The 17,379-nt window shown below is 38.5% G+C and overlaps 2 protein-coding genes across 2 annotated transcripts; both read left to right on the forward strand.

Moving 5' to 3' along the window:
- Positions 1-1,426: 1,426 nt before the first annotated feature.
- Positions 1,427-9,572, forward strand: LOC118124424 (prostate stem cell antigen-like). The gene is made up of 3 exons (XM_035182183.2): positions 1,427-1,582; positions 6,425-6,535; positions 7,901-9,572. The coding sequence occupies exons 1-3, from the start codon at positions 1,531-1,533 to the stop codon at positions 8,122-8,124; spliced, it is 387 nt and encodes a 128-aa protein (XP_035038074.1). The 5' UTR covers positions 1,427-1,530; the 3' UTR covers positions 8,125-9,572.
- A 1,058-nt stretch (positions 9,573-10,630) lies between these two features.
- LOC118124423 (prostate stem cell antigen-like) lies at positions 10,631-17,248 on the forward strand. Its single transcript, XM_035182182.1, has 3 exons — positions 10,631-10,716; positions 15,528-15,638; positions 16,617-17,248. Exons 1-3 carry the CDS (start codon positions 10,665-10,667, stop codon positions 16,844-16,846), a joined length of 393 nt encoding a protein of 130 aa, XP_035038073.1. The 5' UTR covers positions 10,631-10,664; the 3' UTR covers positions 16,847-17,248.
- Positions 17,249-17,379: the final 131 nt, after the last annotated feature.

The raw sequence follows: 17,379 nt of genomic DNA on the forward strand, positions 1-17,379 counted from the left end.
CTGGAAACACACAGAAGAGCGAAGATGAAAGATGACAGTGATCACAAAGACAAGGGCCAGTATAGTTAACGTGGGGGCGTTAAAGTTGTGTGTACAGTTTGTTAAGAGTGATTTCAACCTCCCAGAGTAGCTCAACACTTGTCAGGGACTTAAAGATGTAAAAGTTATCCAGTAATTCACGAGCAAAAAGAGATTTTGCTGCAGTCATCTCCATTTGATGTTTATGTGCTTTTAGTATTTTAAAGAAACACTAATCCTGAGCAAGAATCATCTTCTCTTTCAGAAAATGTGTTTCCCTTCTTTCAGCGACCTCCTGTCCGTGTGGAAAATATGAAAATGAGCAGACTTGTTTTTTTCTTTCTTTCTTTGAATAAATTTACATTTTGAGGTCGCACAGCTTCCACTTATGCTTCCTCATTGCAAATCAAACTAATATATAAATATTATAAAATGACATGTTAGGTGTGTGTGTTTATTGTCTTAAGACTATGTTAGAGACAATTGTTCAGATTATTGGTTTATTGGTTTGATTGGTGTGTTTTGAAGGACCATAGTTAGATCAAATCAAATAAAACTTACATGAAGTAGAAAGAAAAGTTTCAGTTTAATAATCTCATACCGGTTTTTATGGTTTATTTAGTCTACGTTTTCTGAACCCATCAGGAATGTTATTCTGAGAAAGCAAGGCAGTATCCCAGAAAATTATAGTTTCCTACCACATGTGAGATAAACTAAAGCACAATAGGATCTTTATAAAATAACACTGAAGGACAAAAACTCCAAGAAGCTACATTACCAGAGTACTATGGGACTTTCTGTGGATTACAGATGAGTGGCAACATTAGAAAACAACACATGAATGTTGTACATTTCTATAAATCACTTTTAATCATCACTAAAATACTACATATGGATATTTTTAATGAACCAGTGAGGAATCAAACACAACCTGACTGTAAAATCACATTTAAACAACACACAGACACTGTACTTGAAGTTAAACTTTTTAATTGTGTTTTGAAACGTGCAAGTTAAATAAAGCATTATTATTATTACTATAAGAACAGCAGCATTATTATAAAATCACATAGAAACAACACTACGCATGAATATTATAATGAACCAATGAGGAATCGAACACAACATTATTATTAAATCACTTTTAAGCCCCCATAAAAACCCTGTGTATGAATATTATAATAACACGATGAGGAATTAAACACATGACCCTTGTTATAAAACACACACACACACACACACACACACACACACACACACACACACACACACACACACACACACACACTTTAACCCCTGATCTCCCAGTGGAGACGAGTGACCGCACCCGTGGGTGACGCTCAGGTGGGAGAGATTGGGATAAGTAAGTGGGCGGGCGCAGAGTGAGACCTGCTGTGATTGGTCCACAGGGACGTCCCGTTGGGAGGTGGAAGCTCATAAAGATCCGAGTGGAGGAGACGACGCGCTGTTTGAGTTCTAACGGTCTGAGTCGAACGCTTCACATCCTCCAACATGAACAGAATTATCCTCCAGCTCGTCGCAGTGGGATTCTGCTTCGCAATCGGTGAGTTGGAACTTTAAAAGTGTAATTTGTGCAATTGGAAATTCACGTTATTCCGCTTTAATTTAAAAAAAAAACAACCCACTTGTGGAAACTTCATGTGTGAGAACAGATGTTTCGACTAAATCCACGGTTTTGTTTTTTTTTACATGGAGTTTGGTGTGTGTGTCTTTTTAAAGTGCCTGGGTGAAGTTGTGGCATTTCTCTTTTGCAAGTTTGAAATCATGAAATTGTTCTAGATTCCAATATTTTTCCAAAAGACTTTTTATTTTTCCAACTCCTCGTGACGGTTTCTTCTCCTGGAAACATGGATGAGATCCTGTTTGACACGTTTTTTTTTTTTTCTCATAGTGAAAACTTTAATATTTAACTCTGCACATGGCTCCTGTTGTCTGGACTGGGTGTGTTCCCTCCCGAGGACAAACCCAGGGATGTGATGGTTGGAAATAAAATGTGCTTCAGGACGTTTAGCATACTGCAAACACACCAAACCAGGGATAAGCCTCATCTTCCTGGTTTTACCAACCAGCTTAACTGATAAAAGTTTAACTCATTTGACTGTTTCCTGAGATAGTAAATGATGAAGCTTCCCCCGTAGCATCACATGTTATTTCAATATGGAGTTAGCTAAACATCATGGATAAACAGTCAATTCAGTTAGCTGAAGTTTTAAAACAGATAGCTAAATGTCATTGTTAAGCTGTTAATTTAATTAGCTTAAAATGATTGGGGGAGAACAGGTAAAACTGTTCAATGGTTGTGTTGTTCAATGGTTAGTGAAAAGGTATTAGAGAAGAAACTGAAACAGTTAAACCGTGATCACACATTTTGTCTGTTAGCTTACCGTCTTGGATAAACCGTTAATTAAGCCAGCTACAAATTATGGGGCGGTTGACATAATTAGCTGAACCTAATGGTTAAACAGTTAACCGTTAGCCAAAATAGTTGAAATGGGAAGCTAAAGTCGTTGTTTTGGGGAGCGAAAGAAAATAAACTTTTTATCCGTGACATTTAACTAACTTTTCAACCATATTAAAATGGCAGAAATTATCATATATATAATCAGTTTAGCTAAAAGTATGAATGCAGTTGAACTAGCTTAAATTTAAGATACTTCAATTTACTTAAGTAGTAGATAGTAAAATTGATCAATTGATCAACCATTTTAATCTAAAACAATCTCTGATTCGATCTTATAATGTGATGATTTGATGGTTTTCTTCATCATACCGGAACACTATACTGAATAATTTTTATATTTTTGAGCTGTTTGGATTGATAAAAGAAGAAATTTGAAGCCGCAGCCTTGGAAAGGAAAGATGAGGGTTACTGGTTCCCACAGATGACAGAAGTAGGGGCAGGGATTTGGTGTGTTTTCCCTCTGTGCACATCCCAGGCTCAACTGTAATGCTGTTATTACAGGTCGGGGTGAGGCAGCCTGTTTGTGGCACAAGGATGTTCCTTTTTTGTTTTTTTCCAGACATTATTAAAAGACTGAATCATGTCCCGACTTGCCAGCGATTAGATGATAAATTCCTCACCTTCTAACAGTGGAGGCTGTGCCCAAGTCTCAAATTCCACCTCGACAGAGCGCTCTGCAGACAGGGCACACAATAAGGGACATTTGTTCTTCTGCTATTGTGTTTTGGGGCTATTGTATTCCTTTTTTGCCTTCAGGAGCCCCTCTGCTCCGTTGTTATGGTCTCCTGTTTCCAACCACACCCTCTCTTTGGGAGCTGTTTTCCCATCCAGGCTGCTTTATACTCTTTAAGGAGATGACCCGAGACGATAACTGACTTTTAGCCCACCAGGCCTTTACTTAAATTGTTGTTTTTGACAGAACAGTGATTCACAAATGGAGATAATTGCTTACTGTGGTTTTACATCTTCCCCTACTCGTGGCCACAAGGTTTGAATCTGCCTTTGTTGGTCAGGTTACTCTGGGGCAAAGATTTCTGAGGGCGGCTAGGTATTTTATTTTTATTTTTACTGAGAGGTTTGCCCCAGGCATCAGCCTCCAGAGAAATAAACAACAGTTTGGTGGATAAACTCTCAAAAAGAAAGTTGACTAAACAAGAAAATGAAATGGAAGCATTTTTTTATCGTGTGAGCCGTGTTTGATCTTTGTTTACTGGCAATTCTTTAATTGTTCGGAATTGAAACTCAACTCCTCAGCCTCAAACAAAATTTCAATTCTTCTCCCTCAAACACATGTTTAAGGTTAGTTTTATTTAAATTTATTTATCTTTCCCTTCACCTACTGGGTGGTGGTGTGTAGTGCTGTGGGGGTCCAAGCACCCCCAAATATCTTCTTTTTTAGTTTTTCCCAATGACGGTCTCTGTAGTCCTTCTCATGTTGGGAGTGGTGGGGTGTCACCCTTACGCCCTCTACTGGCAGCTGCCACCACGCCACAAATATTTCATCTGGCTGCTCCTCTGGCAGCCTGGTTACTCCCATCCATGAAGGATGTTGCTGTTGTGAGTAAGAATCCACTTCACATCCAAATGACAACAGAGAATATTTGCACAACGCACCGGACCAACCCGAGTGTGTTTGTCTTCAACTTCTGAGGTTGAAGTTTGAGTCCCGTAATTACCATTACCCAGTGCAAGCTTTGAAGGCTGCATTATGTACCTCCGTATTACCCTTCATAGACTTGTTTGCATTTCCATTTCACAACACGTCTTCTCAGTTGAACCTTTTGTGTGCAGTGGCATGGTCCTCACATTGTACATTTAATTGCGGCTCATGTTATTCACGTTTTTTTTTCTGTGTAGCAGTTCTCTACAGTGAGCCGAGACATGTAAGAGACAATATACAACTCTCAACTGGGCTCTGTGAAGGTGGTTTTCAGCTGGTGGAAGGCTGGATTGAGTCCCCCCTCAGCTGTTTCTGTTAGTCACACATTGATGAGCTCATATTGAATGAATAACAGTGTTGACTAGAACCAACACTTGTTTTGCCCTCAGGTGTAAATCTTTGTTACTGACTCTGAGGTCTAATTAGATTTAAAAAATTGAATACTCTGAAAACATCAGAGCTCTAATTTCTCTAAAATCTCATTCATTCTCTTGTTTCGTTTGAACAGAATTTCCTCTTTTTTTATAACAACTGCTGTTGGTCATTGTAGTGAAAAACTTGGGGCCTGTTTTTCTGTGACCTGTAATTTTAGTGAATGAGCAGTAGGGGGCAGTATAAGGCGGAGACTGCACATAGAAGGTCACAGTGTCTGTGCAGTGCCACACCTGAAAATTCCATTTCCCTGCTTTCAGAAGAAACTGAAAATCCTCTTATTTCAGCTGAATATCCGATCGTTAAGATCGTTTCAAGAGTTTTTGTTTTGTGTAACTTAAACAGCAGTAAAGAACAAAACAAAAGATAAAATACAAAACAATGAAAACATCACATAAAAATGAAATAATTAAGTTTGTTTGAAATACAAAAGTTCAAATTGTTTGAAAATAAGGGCCAAGTATTAATAATTAATAATTTAGTTTTTTAAATGGGTCTATTATGATTTCCCCCGAAGAGTAAAGATTCAAAAGTATGAAAGAGAGGTAACACTTTACTGTAATCCTTCGATATAGTATTTATTTTGCATAGAAATATTTCATAGGCAGGAAAGCAAAATCTATAATAAGAGTAGACAAAATATCTAAAGATTATAACATTCATCCAGTCTATTGGACCTTATTTAACCTATTTAACTGCCATTTGACTCAATGTAAAGGATCTGACTAAAACTAACTCTAATCCAATTTCCAGTGAGTAGTCACTTGTTTTGCACAAATCATCCAACTAGAAACAAAATACATTGTGATGTTTTATTCAAACAAAACAGACCCGGTCTAAAGAAGCAGATGTCTCTTCATTAACAGTAAATGACATGAGATGACCCTGTTGTTTGCTGTCTTCATAACAAACATTAATTTGAAGGGTGTGTTTGATTAACTTGGCCTAAAATTGAGGCCTCCCTCATTACTCAAGATGTCCTTTACATCAGGCGAGGATGATAATATAGAAATGATGTAATGGTGATTGTCCTCCCTGTACTGTAAAAGTACAAGGTAATGATTTAAATGTATTTTTACTGTAACAATAGAGGGCGCCTCTAATCATTACATCATTGGGAGATGATCTTTATTTTAATTTTTTGACTGCACCAGCTCATGACGGAGTTTTTCCCATCTTTTATTCAGAGCCTGTTCTTCTAAGAGGTGTGCTGCTGTGTAGAAACAACAGAGATGAACACACGACCAATTATAAGTTGAGACACTTCTGCTGCAGTGAACAAACAGTCATATGTAATTAACGTGATTAGTTTTACTGTTCCCATGTGTCTTCGTCTTCAGACTGCATTAGATTCTCCTCACGTTGGCCTTAAACAGATGAGGAGATAAATGGGCCCTGGGCACTGACATGAGGGCGAGACACACAACCAAATTCAGACACTTTCCGTCTCACTGTGGTTCATTTGAGTCATAGTGATCATTTTGAGGCCTGGTGGTTGTTTTACATAATTTGATTGACATATTTCCATTGCTGTTGGCTGTTTGTGTCTCCAGATATTTTGAACCTATTATGTGGTTGTTTTGTGTTATTTTAATTTCTTTCAATAAGAAATGCTAACCGTTGCTTGCGCGTGTGTTAACTGGACCAAGAAGAATTGCTTCTGTAGCCTTCTGTGACTCCATCTTAAGCCACAGCAACCCATTTTTTATAAAAAATTTCTGTCAGGTTCATTTCCATAAACTTGTTTGATTGGTATAACGTATGTACACTAATTCTACTTTTCTGTTTTTTCTCCTCATCTCCCTCCCTCCTTTCCTGGTTTTTGAAATCAGGCCAAGCTCTGCAATGCTACAAATGCACTTTCGGCATCGGGAACATTTGCATAACCTCTGAAACCGAATGTAAAGCCGGAGAGCATTGCTTCAGTGGTACCGGGACGGCAGGTAAGACGCTCAGTAGCTTAAACATTCTCATGGGACAACGTTCATCTTAAAAGGGTTCCATAAAAACTTTAGAAATCAAACCAGCTGCATTTTCAAAATACAATACTAGTAACGGCAAAACAAAGGAAATAGGTGAAAAAGTTGGCTAAAGAGATGTTGTTCTTCGGCAAATGTCCTCATGAGCTGATTAATAACCTCAGATTAATCAAAATGATCATCAGCTGAAGCTCTAAACACACACACTGGTATGTTGGATTTCTCATTCATGGCAGATCGGCCTCTTTTCATCCTGAGGAATGAATTTAAGTGTTTTTGAGATGACTATTGAGATTATAAATGTTTGCCTACGCTCAGAATAGATAAACACTGAGTATCTAACTTGTTGGGGTTACATCCTCATCATTCTTCAGTCTGACAGGTTGGAAAGAAATGCACATAAAAGCTACTGATTCATTTAGTTCACTGTCTGTTTACAAACTGGATTTTAAGATTAGGGCTTCATTTCAACGTAAATGTACAGTAAACATGAGGTTGTCAGGTGAAAAATGTCAATTTCATAATTGTTTTAACAATGTGTTGAAGGTTTAAATGATCATATTCAAGATTATTTTTTAATGGATTCAATTAAAATCACTAATTTACATCAAAGCTACTAAATTAGTTTTTCCAAATACAGCCATTAGTAAATTTTTTATGTGATATGATTTGAACATGACTTTGAAATCTTAAAATTTCAAATAAAATACAGTTATGTTAAAGTAATGTGAGACATTGCAGTCAAAATAGTTTATTTTAAAATTACAGGTCTATAAAGCAATTGCAACTGAAACAATTCTGAAACCAAGACCAGAAATTTGGGATTATAATCTGGATTATAAAATAGTTATTTTAATTTAGTCTTAAACACTGAACACTTGATTACAATCCTCAAAATGCAACATGATGCAGTCTCTTCATTCCACCCTCTAGTTTACCAGTAGTTTAGAGCAGACTTTAGTTCTGCTGTGTGGTCAGACTTGACTTGTCAGTGACAGTGATGGATGATCCACCGTAAAAAGGAAGCTGAGGATCTACCAAAAACTTAAAAAAATGTAAAGCATGAACGCTGTGAAGAAAGAAATTCTATGCAGATATGATCATCTATAAAGTATTTGCTATCTCTGTAGTTTTTAAATGCTGAATAGGGGAGATTTAAAGTCGTGTTACTTTATTTTATATAGTCATTCAAACGTAGTTTAGCACCAGCAACGAGGTCTTCAACAATTTACTAGTGCATTCCTCTGAGTGTGCAACCTCAGGCAGCCGTGTCAAACACAATGAACAAAGAACACGGACGGTGATTGTGTGTTTGTTGTCGTTCCACAGTCGGTGTCATGGATATAAAGAAGAAGGGCTGTCTAGCGGTGGCTGATTGCAACAAGACCATGGAGACGAACGTTCCCAACTCCAACTCCACTGTCTACTCCATGACCAAGATGTGCTGCAACACTGACCTCTGCAATGCAGCGCCCGGTCTGCCCGGGGCCTCCGGGCTCAGCCTGGCCCTCGCCACCATCACTGCTCTGCTCATGGCCCAAATCCTGGTTTGACAGAAGATACAGTGGATACTGGATGACACAAAATGCACACACGCATAAACACACACATTTCATATTGTACACACACAAGCACTACCAGGGTTAAATTGAATGCCCACCTCAGACATGAGCTCTGTGGTTTTGTAACGTCAGAGATTGTTTTTCTTCTCTTCACACACTTTGTCTTTATTGTTCTCCAGGTTCTTTTTCATTTCACACAAAGGTTTGTCAATTAAAATTAAGTTTCCTACTTTCCCTATCTTCCTTGTATCAGCCTTCATTTCTCTGTAAGAGATTAAAATGTGTAGCGGACAAACAATTTAAAGTCAAAAATGAATGTGTAACACTGGCGTGATTTAAGTTCTCTGCAATTAACTTCCTCCGCTTGGATTAGCAGGATACGTTTTATTACAAGTCCGTGTCAGTTTTCTCGTTTAGTTGGTGCCATTATAGCTTCAAGGAATAGTTGGACTTTTTTGTAAAATGCATTTAGTGCATCATAAGAGTGAACTACTCATGTCTGTGGGGTAAATATGAAGCTACCGCCAGCAGATTGGCTGAGTTTAGCATAAAGAGTGGAAAAGGAAGGGAAAAAACGGCTAGCAGATTTAAATTGTAGTAATTAGCATGCTAGCTCAGTGGGGGGAACAGTATTGGATTTTAAACACCTAGCCGATGATCCCATTTGTTTCCTTCAGCCCAACCTAGGCTCGCATCCCTATTTACAGTTGTTATGCTGAGCTTAACTAACAGCTTTCTGGCTTTAGCTTCATGTTTGTCATGTTGCTTTTCTAATCAAACTCAGAAAGAAGCGGAGAAAGTGAATTTAATAAATTGCCAAGCTATTCTTTTAATTTGTTGTATTCTGACCCACTGTATTGTCATTTCAGAGCCACAATATTCAAACAAATTTATGATTTTATTAACCAATTTATGATGTCAAAGCTTTCATAAACATTTCTATTTCCAGTCATTTCATTTATTGCCAGTTGCTTTGCGTTGACTCTGTTAATCTGGCAGTGTCAGCGAAAACTAATCTCTTGTTTTCTGGTCGTACCTTCTTTTTTTTACTCCAATGGTTCCATTAATGTGTTTTTAACCTGTTCTATTTCAGATATTGGTTTCAAATCTACGCTGCACTTCTCTTTAACTGTGGGGTAGAAGCTTCTGTTGATCTCTAGTTCTGAATGTATATATCGGGCGAATGGGATTAAATGTTGTGTTTGAAGACATTGAAATGTAACTGAGATTGAACCAATTTTAAATTTGTCAATGCTGATGATTATCTCTGTTTGATATTGGCGTGGTGGATTTCAACGGTTAATTAAAACTTCCTGAAATTATCCTGACACTTTTGGCCTAAAAAAAAAAAAGAAGCATGTATGTCTGAATGTTTTCTGTGAAGTTGGATATGTAGACAATTCGAAGAATGAAATAAACACCTAGTGGGGTAAAAAAAACTTCCTGTGTGGTTTTACTGTGATTTCTGGTATTGGATCAGTGCAACAGGTGGTTCAGGCTCCAGCGCCCCACACCAGAGGCAGTGCTGCGGCCCCTGAGTGAACTCATCTGTCCAGATTTCAGGTTTCGGCACAGAACAGGACATTCTTGGTGTTGTGGAAGTTTTCCGGTAGCTGGTGAAAGGAGAACTCAGGCAGCAGCTGATGTCTTATGCAAAAGATTTTAATGTAGACTTGATGCATCAAGGAGACCAGAAGGTGGAACAATATACAAACGCTAACAGAGTCACATGAGCAACTGTCACCCCCAAGTCTGAAGATGTCTCCCACAGCTTCACAGTATATCTCCCTCTACTTGCATCACCCATTATAACAGCACATCCATGAATGGCTGGAATTGCTGTCACTCTGTTATATGTAGGTGTTTGCATCCTGTTGGATAGCTAAGCCTAAAGTATGCATTCCTAAATCACACTGTGTCCTTACGTCTTGACATTGGTGAAATACACAAAAGAGTTGAAGTTGGTGAAAGTTGAAGTTGGTGCCTCTCTGTCTGTGGCATCTGAGCTAGATATTAAAGTCGGGAAGCGTAGACACTGCAATGTACTGGTGGTTGGCCCTTTATCTATAACCATACCTTGGGTCCTGCTTGGAGAGAGAAGGGAGTATCTGTGGAATTCAAAGCTTACTCTCTGTCCCATCAAAAATAAAGGCGATTAAAAAGCCCCATGAATACATTTAAAAAGCAAAAACTTTTCCCCCGAGAGCTGACAAACTAATAAAGTTTCATAAACCAGTATATATATGTCATTAAATATATCACAAACAGCTTTAATTGCTCTCAGACAGTGTGGAGGCAGTGACTGGCAACAGTTTGGCAGCTGCCTCCAACCAAACAGTGTGGCAACAAAGGCAGCTGCCTCCAACAGTGAAGCATCAAAGGCAGCTGCCTCCAACAGTGAAGCATCAAAGGCAGCTGCCTCTAAACATTGTGGCAACAAAGGCAGCTGCCTCAAACAGTGTAGAGAGTGGAGGAGAAAAAGTGCTATTCTATATCTCACGGCCTGAGTCTAACTCTTCTCATCCTCCAACATGAACAGAATTATCCTCCAGCTCCTTGTACTGGGATTCTGCATCGCAATCGGTGAGTTAAAACTTTAATATTGGGATTTATACAAATAGAAATTCATATTATTCTGCTTTAATTTAAAACCCCACTTGTTGAAACTTCACCCTTAAAAAGAAATGTGTAAGAACAGATGTTTCCTTATCCTCGACTAAATCAAAGTTTTTTTTACACAGAGTTTGATGTGTGGCTTCTTTTTTAAGTGATTGATTGCAGTTGCATTTCTCTTTTGAAATCATGAGATTGTTTTAGAATTTAGTATTACAGTTTTTGGTCAGTTTTTAGTTGGTCAGGTGCAAAGATTTCTGACGGCCTCCAGGCTATTATTTATTTAATTTTTTTTACTGAGCGGTTTCCCCCAGGCATCAGCCTAAAATCTCAAAAAGAAAGTTGACTCTCTCTAGTACTTCTCATGTTGGGAGTGGTGGGGTGTCACCCTAACGCCCTCTACTGGCAGCTGCCACCACGCCACAAATATTTCATCTGGCTGCTCCTCTGGCAGCCTGGTTACTCCCATCCATGAAGGATGTTGCTGTTGTGAGTAAGAATCTACTTCACATCCAAATGACAAAACTTGGGGCCTGTTTTTCTGTGACCTGTAATTTTAGTGAATGAGCAGTAGGGAGCAGTATAATGCTGAGACTGCATATAGAAGGTCACAGTGTTTGGACAGTGCCACACCTGAAAATTCGAATTCCCTGCTTTCACAATGGACTATGGAGCCCCCCCTGGTATCAGGTGAAGAAAAGAAAAAATATGTGCCCTCAATTTAATAATCCGTGCCCTCGGTTTAGCTTATGATGTCCTTCTGCATGCAGAAAGAGGACGTCCCTACAGGTGTGGCTTGTCTGCTAAACAGGAAATACGCTGCTGCTGCGATTTTTACCTGAAATCACTCTACAGAGAATGAGGTGCACGACTGCAAACTGTTATTCAGTTTCTTGTCAACATTATCAATTTCTTGTTTACAAATTTTGGTATTTCTTGATTCGGCTTTCCTTTTCTTCAGAGAACTTGAGTCACACTAACATGAGAATCTGACTTTTAAGACTTATTGTTTTAAATAAATTAAACAGCAATAAAGCACAAAACAAAAGATAAAATACAAAGCAATGAAAAAAAAGTATTAATGATTAATCATTTTGTTTTTTAAATGGGTCTATTATCTTTTCCCCACCGAGTAAAGATTTAAAAGTATGAAAGAGTGGTAACGCTTTACTGTAAGTCCTTCGATATAGTATTTATTTTGCATAGAAATATTTCATAGGCAGGAAAGCAAAATCTACAATAAGAGTAGATCAAATATCTAAACATTCATGCAGTCTATTGGATGTTTTATTCAAACAAAACAGACCCGGTCTAAAGAAGCAGATGTCTCTTCATTAACAGTAAATGACATGAGATGACCCTGTTGTTTGCTGTCTTCATAACAAACACTAATTTGAAGGGTGTGTTTGATTAACTTGGCCTAAAATTGAGGCCTCCCTCATTACTCAAGATGTCCTTTGCATCAGGCAAGGACGATAATATAGAAATTATGTAATGGTGATTGTCCTCCCTGTACTGTAAAAGTACAAGGTAATGATTTAAATGTATTTTTACTGTAACAATAGAGGGCGCCTCTAATCATTACATCATGGGAAGATGATCTTCTTTTTTTTTTGACTGCACCTGCTCATGACGGAGTTTTTCCCATCTTTTATTCAGAGCCTGTTCTTCTAAGAGGTGTGCTGCTGTGTAGAAACAACAGAGATGAACACACGACCAATTATAAGTTGAGACACTTCTGCTGCAGTGAACAAACAGTCATATGTAATTAACGTGATTAGTTTTACTGTTCCCATGTGTCTTCGTCTTCAGACTGCATTAGATTCTCCTCACGTTGGCCTTAAACAGATTAGGAGATAAATGGGCCCTGGGCACTGACATGAGGGCAAGACACACAACCAAATTCAGACACTTTCCGTCTCACTGTGGTTCATTTGAGTCATAGTGATCATTTTGAGGCCTTGTGGTTGTTTTACATAATTTGATTGACATTTTCCCATTGCTGTTGGCTGTTTGTGTCTCCAGATATTTTGAACCTATTATGTGGTTGTTTTGTGTTGTTTTAATTTCTTTCAATAACAAATGCTAACCGTTGCTTGGGAGTGCATGTTTGCTTGTGCATATGACACAATGGCGTTGAGAATCAAGTTGATCTGGATTTTACATTCTTGTCAGCAGCAGTAGTCGAAAAGGGATTTGTGAAAGATGTTAGTCGGCATTCCGGAGCGCTGAAGTGCTGCAAGGTGTGGCCCTCTGCTCACATGCCACGACTGTTTTCAGGCGTATACAACTGTTACAGCAGAATATATTTTAATGAAATGCACGTGTATATTTTAGTAGGGGGTGTTTAGGATGAATGACGAGAGGATGTAATGATTGTCAAAGAGTTTGCAAATTGTACTCACTGTACTTAGCTGTTACTTGAGCTCGGTTGTAACCGAAACCAGCTGAACAGGGTGTGTTGCTACCGTGTCAAAGAAAAGAATAGTGTTACCTTACCAGATTGTGATTTGAAATCTGTTTTTCTCACAACATCAGACAGGTGTGACTTTTTTGCTTGTGACCATTTTGTGTCTGTTTAATTTAGTTTCGAGTGTATTTTCGGAGAAGGTCTGTTTTAGTTTTAATTTGAATCGTGTTAGAAGCCTGGAGACGTAAACAAATCCGGGTCATATAAAGTATTTGTTTTGTAAAACCCTTAGATTCACAGTGTGACGTATTTGGGGGTTGCAACCAAAAGTACCTGGGGGTTGGGACCCCGAATAATGATTATAAATTAACTTTTATTGATATAGCAGTAGCAGTTAAAAAGGGCTTCACAATATGCAAGACGGCGAATCAATAAACAGTTAAATACCTCAAATAAACAACCAAAATAGAATCAGGAAAGGCTTTCTGCTAGGAGTACATTTCAAGAAGGGGCCGTTTCGGACGGCCTGGTTTCCTCTGGCAGGTCGTTCCAGAGCTTCGGGGCCCTGAAGGCAAAGGCCCCCGTCCCCTACACTAAGGTCTAAAATATGATCTGGAGCCAGGTCACACACACACGCACACACACACACACACACACACACACACACACACACACACACACACACAAAACAAACAGGGAGTCGGTGTAAAGAGGCTCAAACAGGTGTGATATGATAAACAGTGTTTATCATATCACACCTGTTTGAGCCCAACATCTGATTATCACACCATGATAATCAGATGTTGCAGGAGCCAAACACTCTCCTTATTTTGTTTTTAACGTGAGAACTGTCGGATCTGCCCTTAAACGTTTGTTAACTTTTCCAGACACGTTTTTTTTTTGTACGATGACTTCATTGTGTACTTTCAACCCAACCTCCAGTCATGAGACTGTGACGCTGAAACTGGAGCGACAGGTTTTTCAAATAGCAGTTTCAATAGAACTCACTGTAGTCACTGCATGTGTCCCCCTCCCCAGCGCAGACTGGGAAACTCCACATGTCCACTATGAGGCTTGGTGTCACCATGGCAACAGAGAGCAGTTCCTTCTCTTTCAATCTAGAATCTTTTTTAGATATTTTTTAAATCAATGTAGACATAATGTCCTAACTCCCAGGGATGGTTTGGGCGTTCTTTCTGAGGTGACTTTAGTCAACAGAAACCTTTTGTCAAAACCAGTTCTGAACAAAAACAATTGATTTCCGGTGAATGGAAAAACCTGCCCATCGTTAACAAGAGGCAGGGAGTTTTTCTTTACCAGTGTTTGAGCAACAAATGTTTGTTGCGCCACTGGGAGTAAATGCCAGTGCACAACTAAGTATTTCAAGTTTCTAAGTAATAATTTTGAGGGAACTAAACCTTTAAGTTTGAAGAGGAAATACATGTGTCTGTGTGAAATGATTCCTAAGTGATCTTTTGGGAGGTTCTTAAAGAGGCAGCTGACGAAGTGCTGGAAACTAATTATACAGGGAAAGGCCTGATCAACACCTGACTGATTTATCTGCCTTGTCATGACTCACCAATTGTCTTGGACAATAGAAAACAAGATGTTCAGAGAGTCTGAGAACAAACACGTGGTTCTTGTCTCCCCTGAAGTCAATACCTTTGATTGATCTCATCGTGTCTCTAGTTCTTCAGAGAAATAATAACTCAACACTCGAGAAGAATTTCTCCTACAGCGTTCTGTGACGTCATCTTAAGCCTCAGCAACCAGTAGTCTGACTTTATTTTTATTTTCTATCCAGTTCATCTCCATACACTTGTTTGATTGGTATGTCCTGAAATGTGCCATGATTTAGAAATGTAACTTTTAAATGTTAGGGTTTGTAAGAGACAGACTTTAAAGAGGGGTCAAAATGAAAGGAGCAAGTACATTTTGTCTCCAACATGAGTCAAAAACGCTAGAAAAGATTATATACACTGAACTTACACTTCCCAAAATGCAGCTTTGGTAAATGCCCATGGACACTCGTAATATGCATTTACATTTAAGGTCTGAAGTGTGGTCAGACTGGATTTGTTTGCGTTGATGTTGATGGATGACGAATTTGCACAATCCACAGTACAAAGGAAATGAGCTAACCCCAGCTCCAGTAATGCAAAAGCACTAGAATCAAATTCCATGAAGATCAATAACCATTTTAGATGCAACCACTTCATACACCTTTCCAAACGACACATGTGAGAAGCATGTTTCCTGTCTTGAAGATGCCCCATGAGTATTGCCTGTTGTAAAACGTATGTAAACTAATTATACTTTTCTCGTTTTTTCTCCTCATCTCCCTCCCTCCTTTCCTGGTTTTTGAAATCAGGCCAAGCTCTGCAATGCTACAAATGCAATATAGGCGTGTGGGGCATGTGCATAACCTCTGAAACCGAATGTAAAGCCGGACAGCATTGCTTCAGTGGTGTTGGGACGGCAGGTAAGACGCTCAGTAGCTTAAACATTCTCATGGGACAACGTTCATCTCAACAAGTTCCATAAAAACTCTAGAAACCAAACCAGTTGCATTTTCAAAATAAGAATAGATAAACACTGAGTATCTAACTTGTTGGGGTTACATCCTCATCATTCTTCAGTCTGACAGGTTGGAAAGAAATGCACATAAAAGCTACTGATTCATTTAGTTCACTGTCTGTTTACAAACTGGATTTTAAGATACAGTAAACATGAGGTTGTCAGGTGAAAAATGTCAATTTCATTCTTTTTTTATTGGATTCAATTAAAATCACTCATTTACATCAAAGCTACTAAGTTAGTTTTTCCAAATACAGCCATTAGTTTATTTTTTTATGTGATATGATTTGAACATGAGTTTGCAATCTTAAAATTCAAATAAAATAGTTATGTTAAAGTTATATGAGACATTGCAGTTAAAATAGTTTATTTAAAATTACAGGTCTATAAAACAATTGCAACTGAAACAATTCTGAAACCAAGATCAAAACCTTTGTCATTAAATAAATGCGTAGTGATTTAGAAATGTGCCTTTTTTGTAATCTTAATTATGAGATTATTTTATCTTAGTCTTAAACACTGTGAACACTTGATTACATTGATTACATTCCACAAAATGCAACTTGATGCAGTCTCTTCATTCCACCCTCTAGTTTATCAGTAGTTTAGAGCAGACTTTAGTTCTGCTGTGTGGTGTAAAGCATGAATGGCTGTGAAGAAAGAAATTCAATGCAGATATGATCATCTATAAAGTATTTGCTAGCTCTGTAGTTTTAAAATGCTGAATAGGGGAGATTTAAAGTTGTGTAACTTTATATTATATCGTCATTCAAACGTACAACAACTTACTAGTGCATTCCTCTGAGTGTGCAACCTCAGGCAGCCGTGTCAAACACAATGAACAAAGAACACTGACGGTGATTGTTTGTTTGTTGTCGTTCAGCCGCCGGCCACGTGGCTATACGAAAGAAGGGCTGTCTAGCGGAGGTTTATTGCAACAAGACCACGTCGTGGAACCTTCTCAGCAACTCCAACTCCACTCTCTACACCATGACCAAGACGTGCTGCAACACTGACCTCTGCAATGCAGCGCCCGGTCTGCCCGGGGCCTCCGGGCTCAGCCTGGCCCTCGCCACCGTCACTGCTCTGCTCATGGCCCAAGTCCTGGTTTGACAGAAGATACAGTGGATACTGGATGACACAAAACACACACACACGCAAAAACACACACATTTCATATTGTACACACACAAGCACTACCAGGGTTAAATTGAATGCCCACCTCAGACATGAGCTCTTTGGTTTTGTAACGTTTTTTTCTTCTCTTCACACGCTTTGTCTTTATTGTTCTCCGGGTTCTTTTTCATTTCACACTAATGTTTGTCCGTTAAAATTAACTTTCCTACTTTTCCTATCTTCCTTGTATCAGCCTTCATTTCTCTGTAAGAGATTAAAATGTGTAGCGGACAAACAATTTAAAGTCAAAAATGAATGTGTAACCCTGACGTGAATTTATGATTTGTTAACCAATTTATGATGTCAAAGCTTTAATATAAACATTTTTATTTCTAGTCATTTCATTTGCTTTGTCTTCACTCAATAAATCTGGCAGTTTCAGTGAAAACTATTCTCTTGTTTTGCTGGTCGTACCTTCTTCTTTTTTTTACTCCAATGGTTCCATTAATGTGTTTTACTGAAATGTAACT

Source organism: Hippoglossus stenolepis, chromosome 17, assembly GCF_022539355.2.
Source record: "Hippoglossus stenolepis isolate QCI-W04-F060 chromosome 17, HSTE1.2, whole genome shotgun sequence".
Lineage (NCBI taxonomy): Eukaryota > Metazoa > Chordata > Actinopteri > Pleuronectiformes > Pleuronectidae > Hippoglossus > Hippoglossus stenolepis.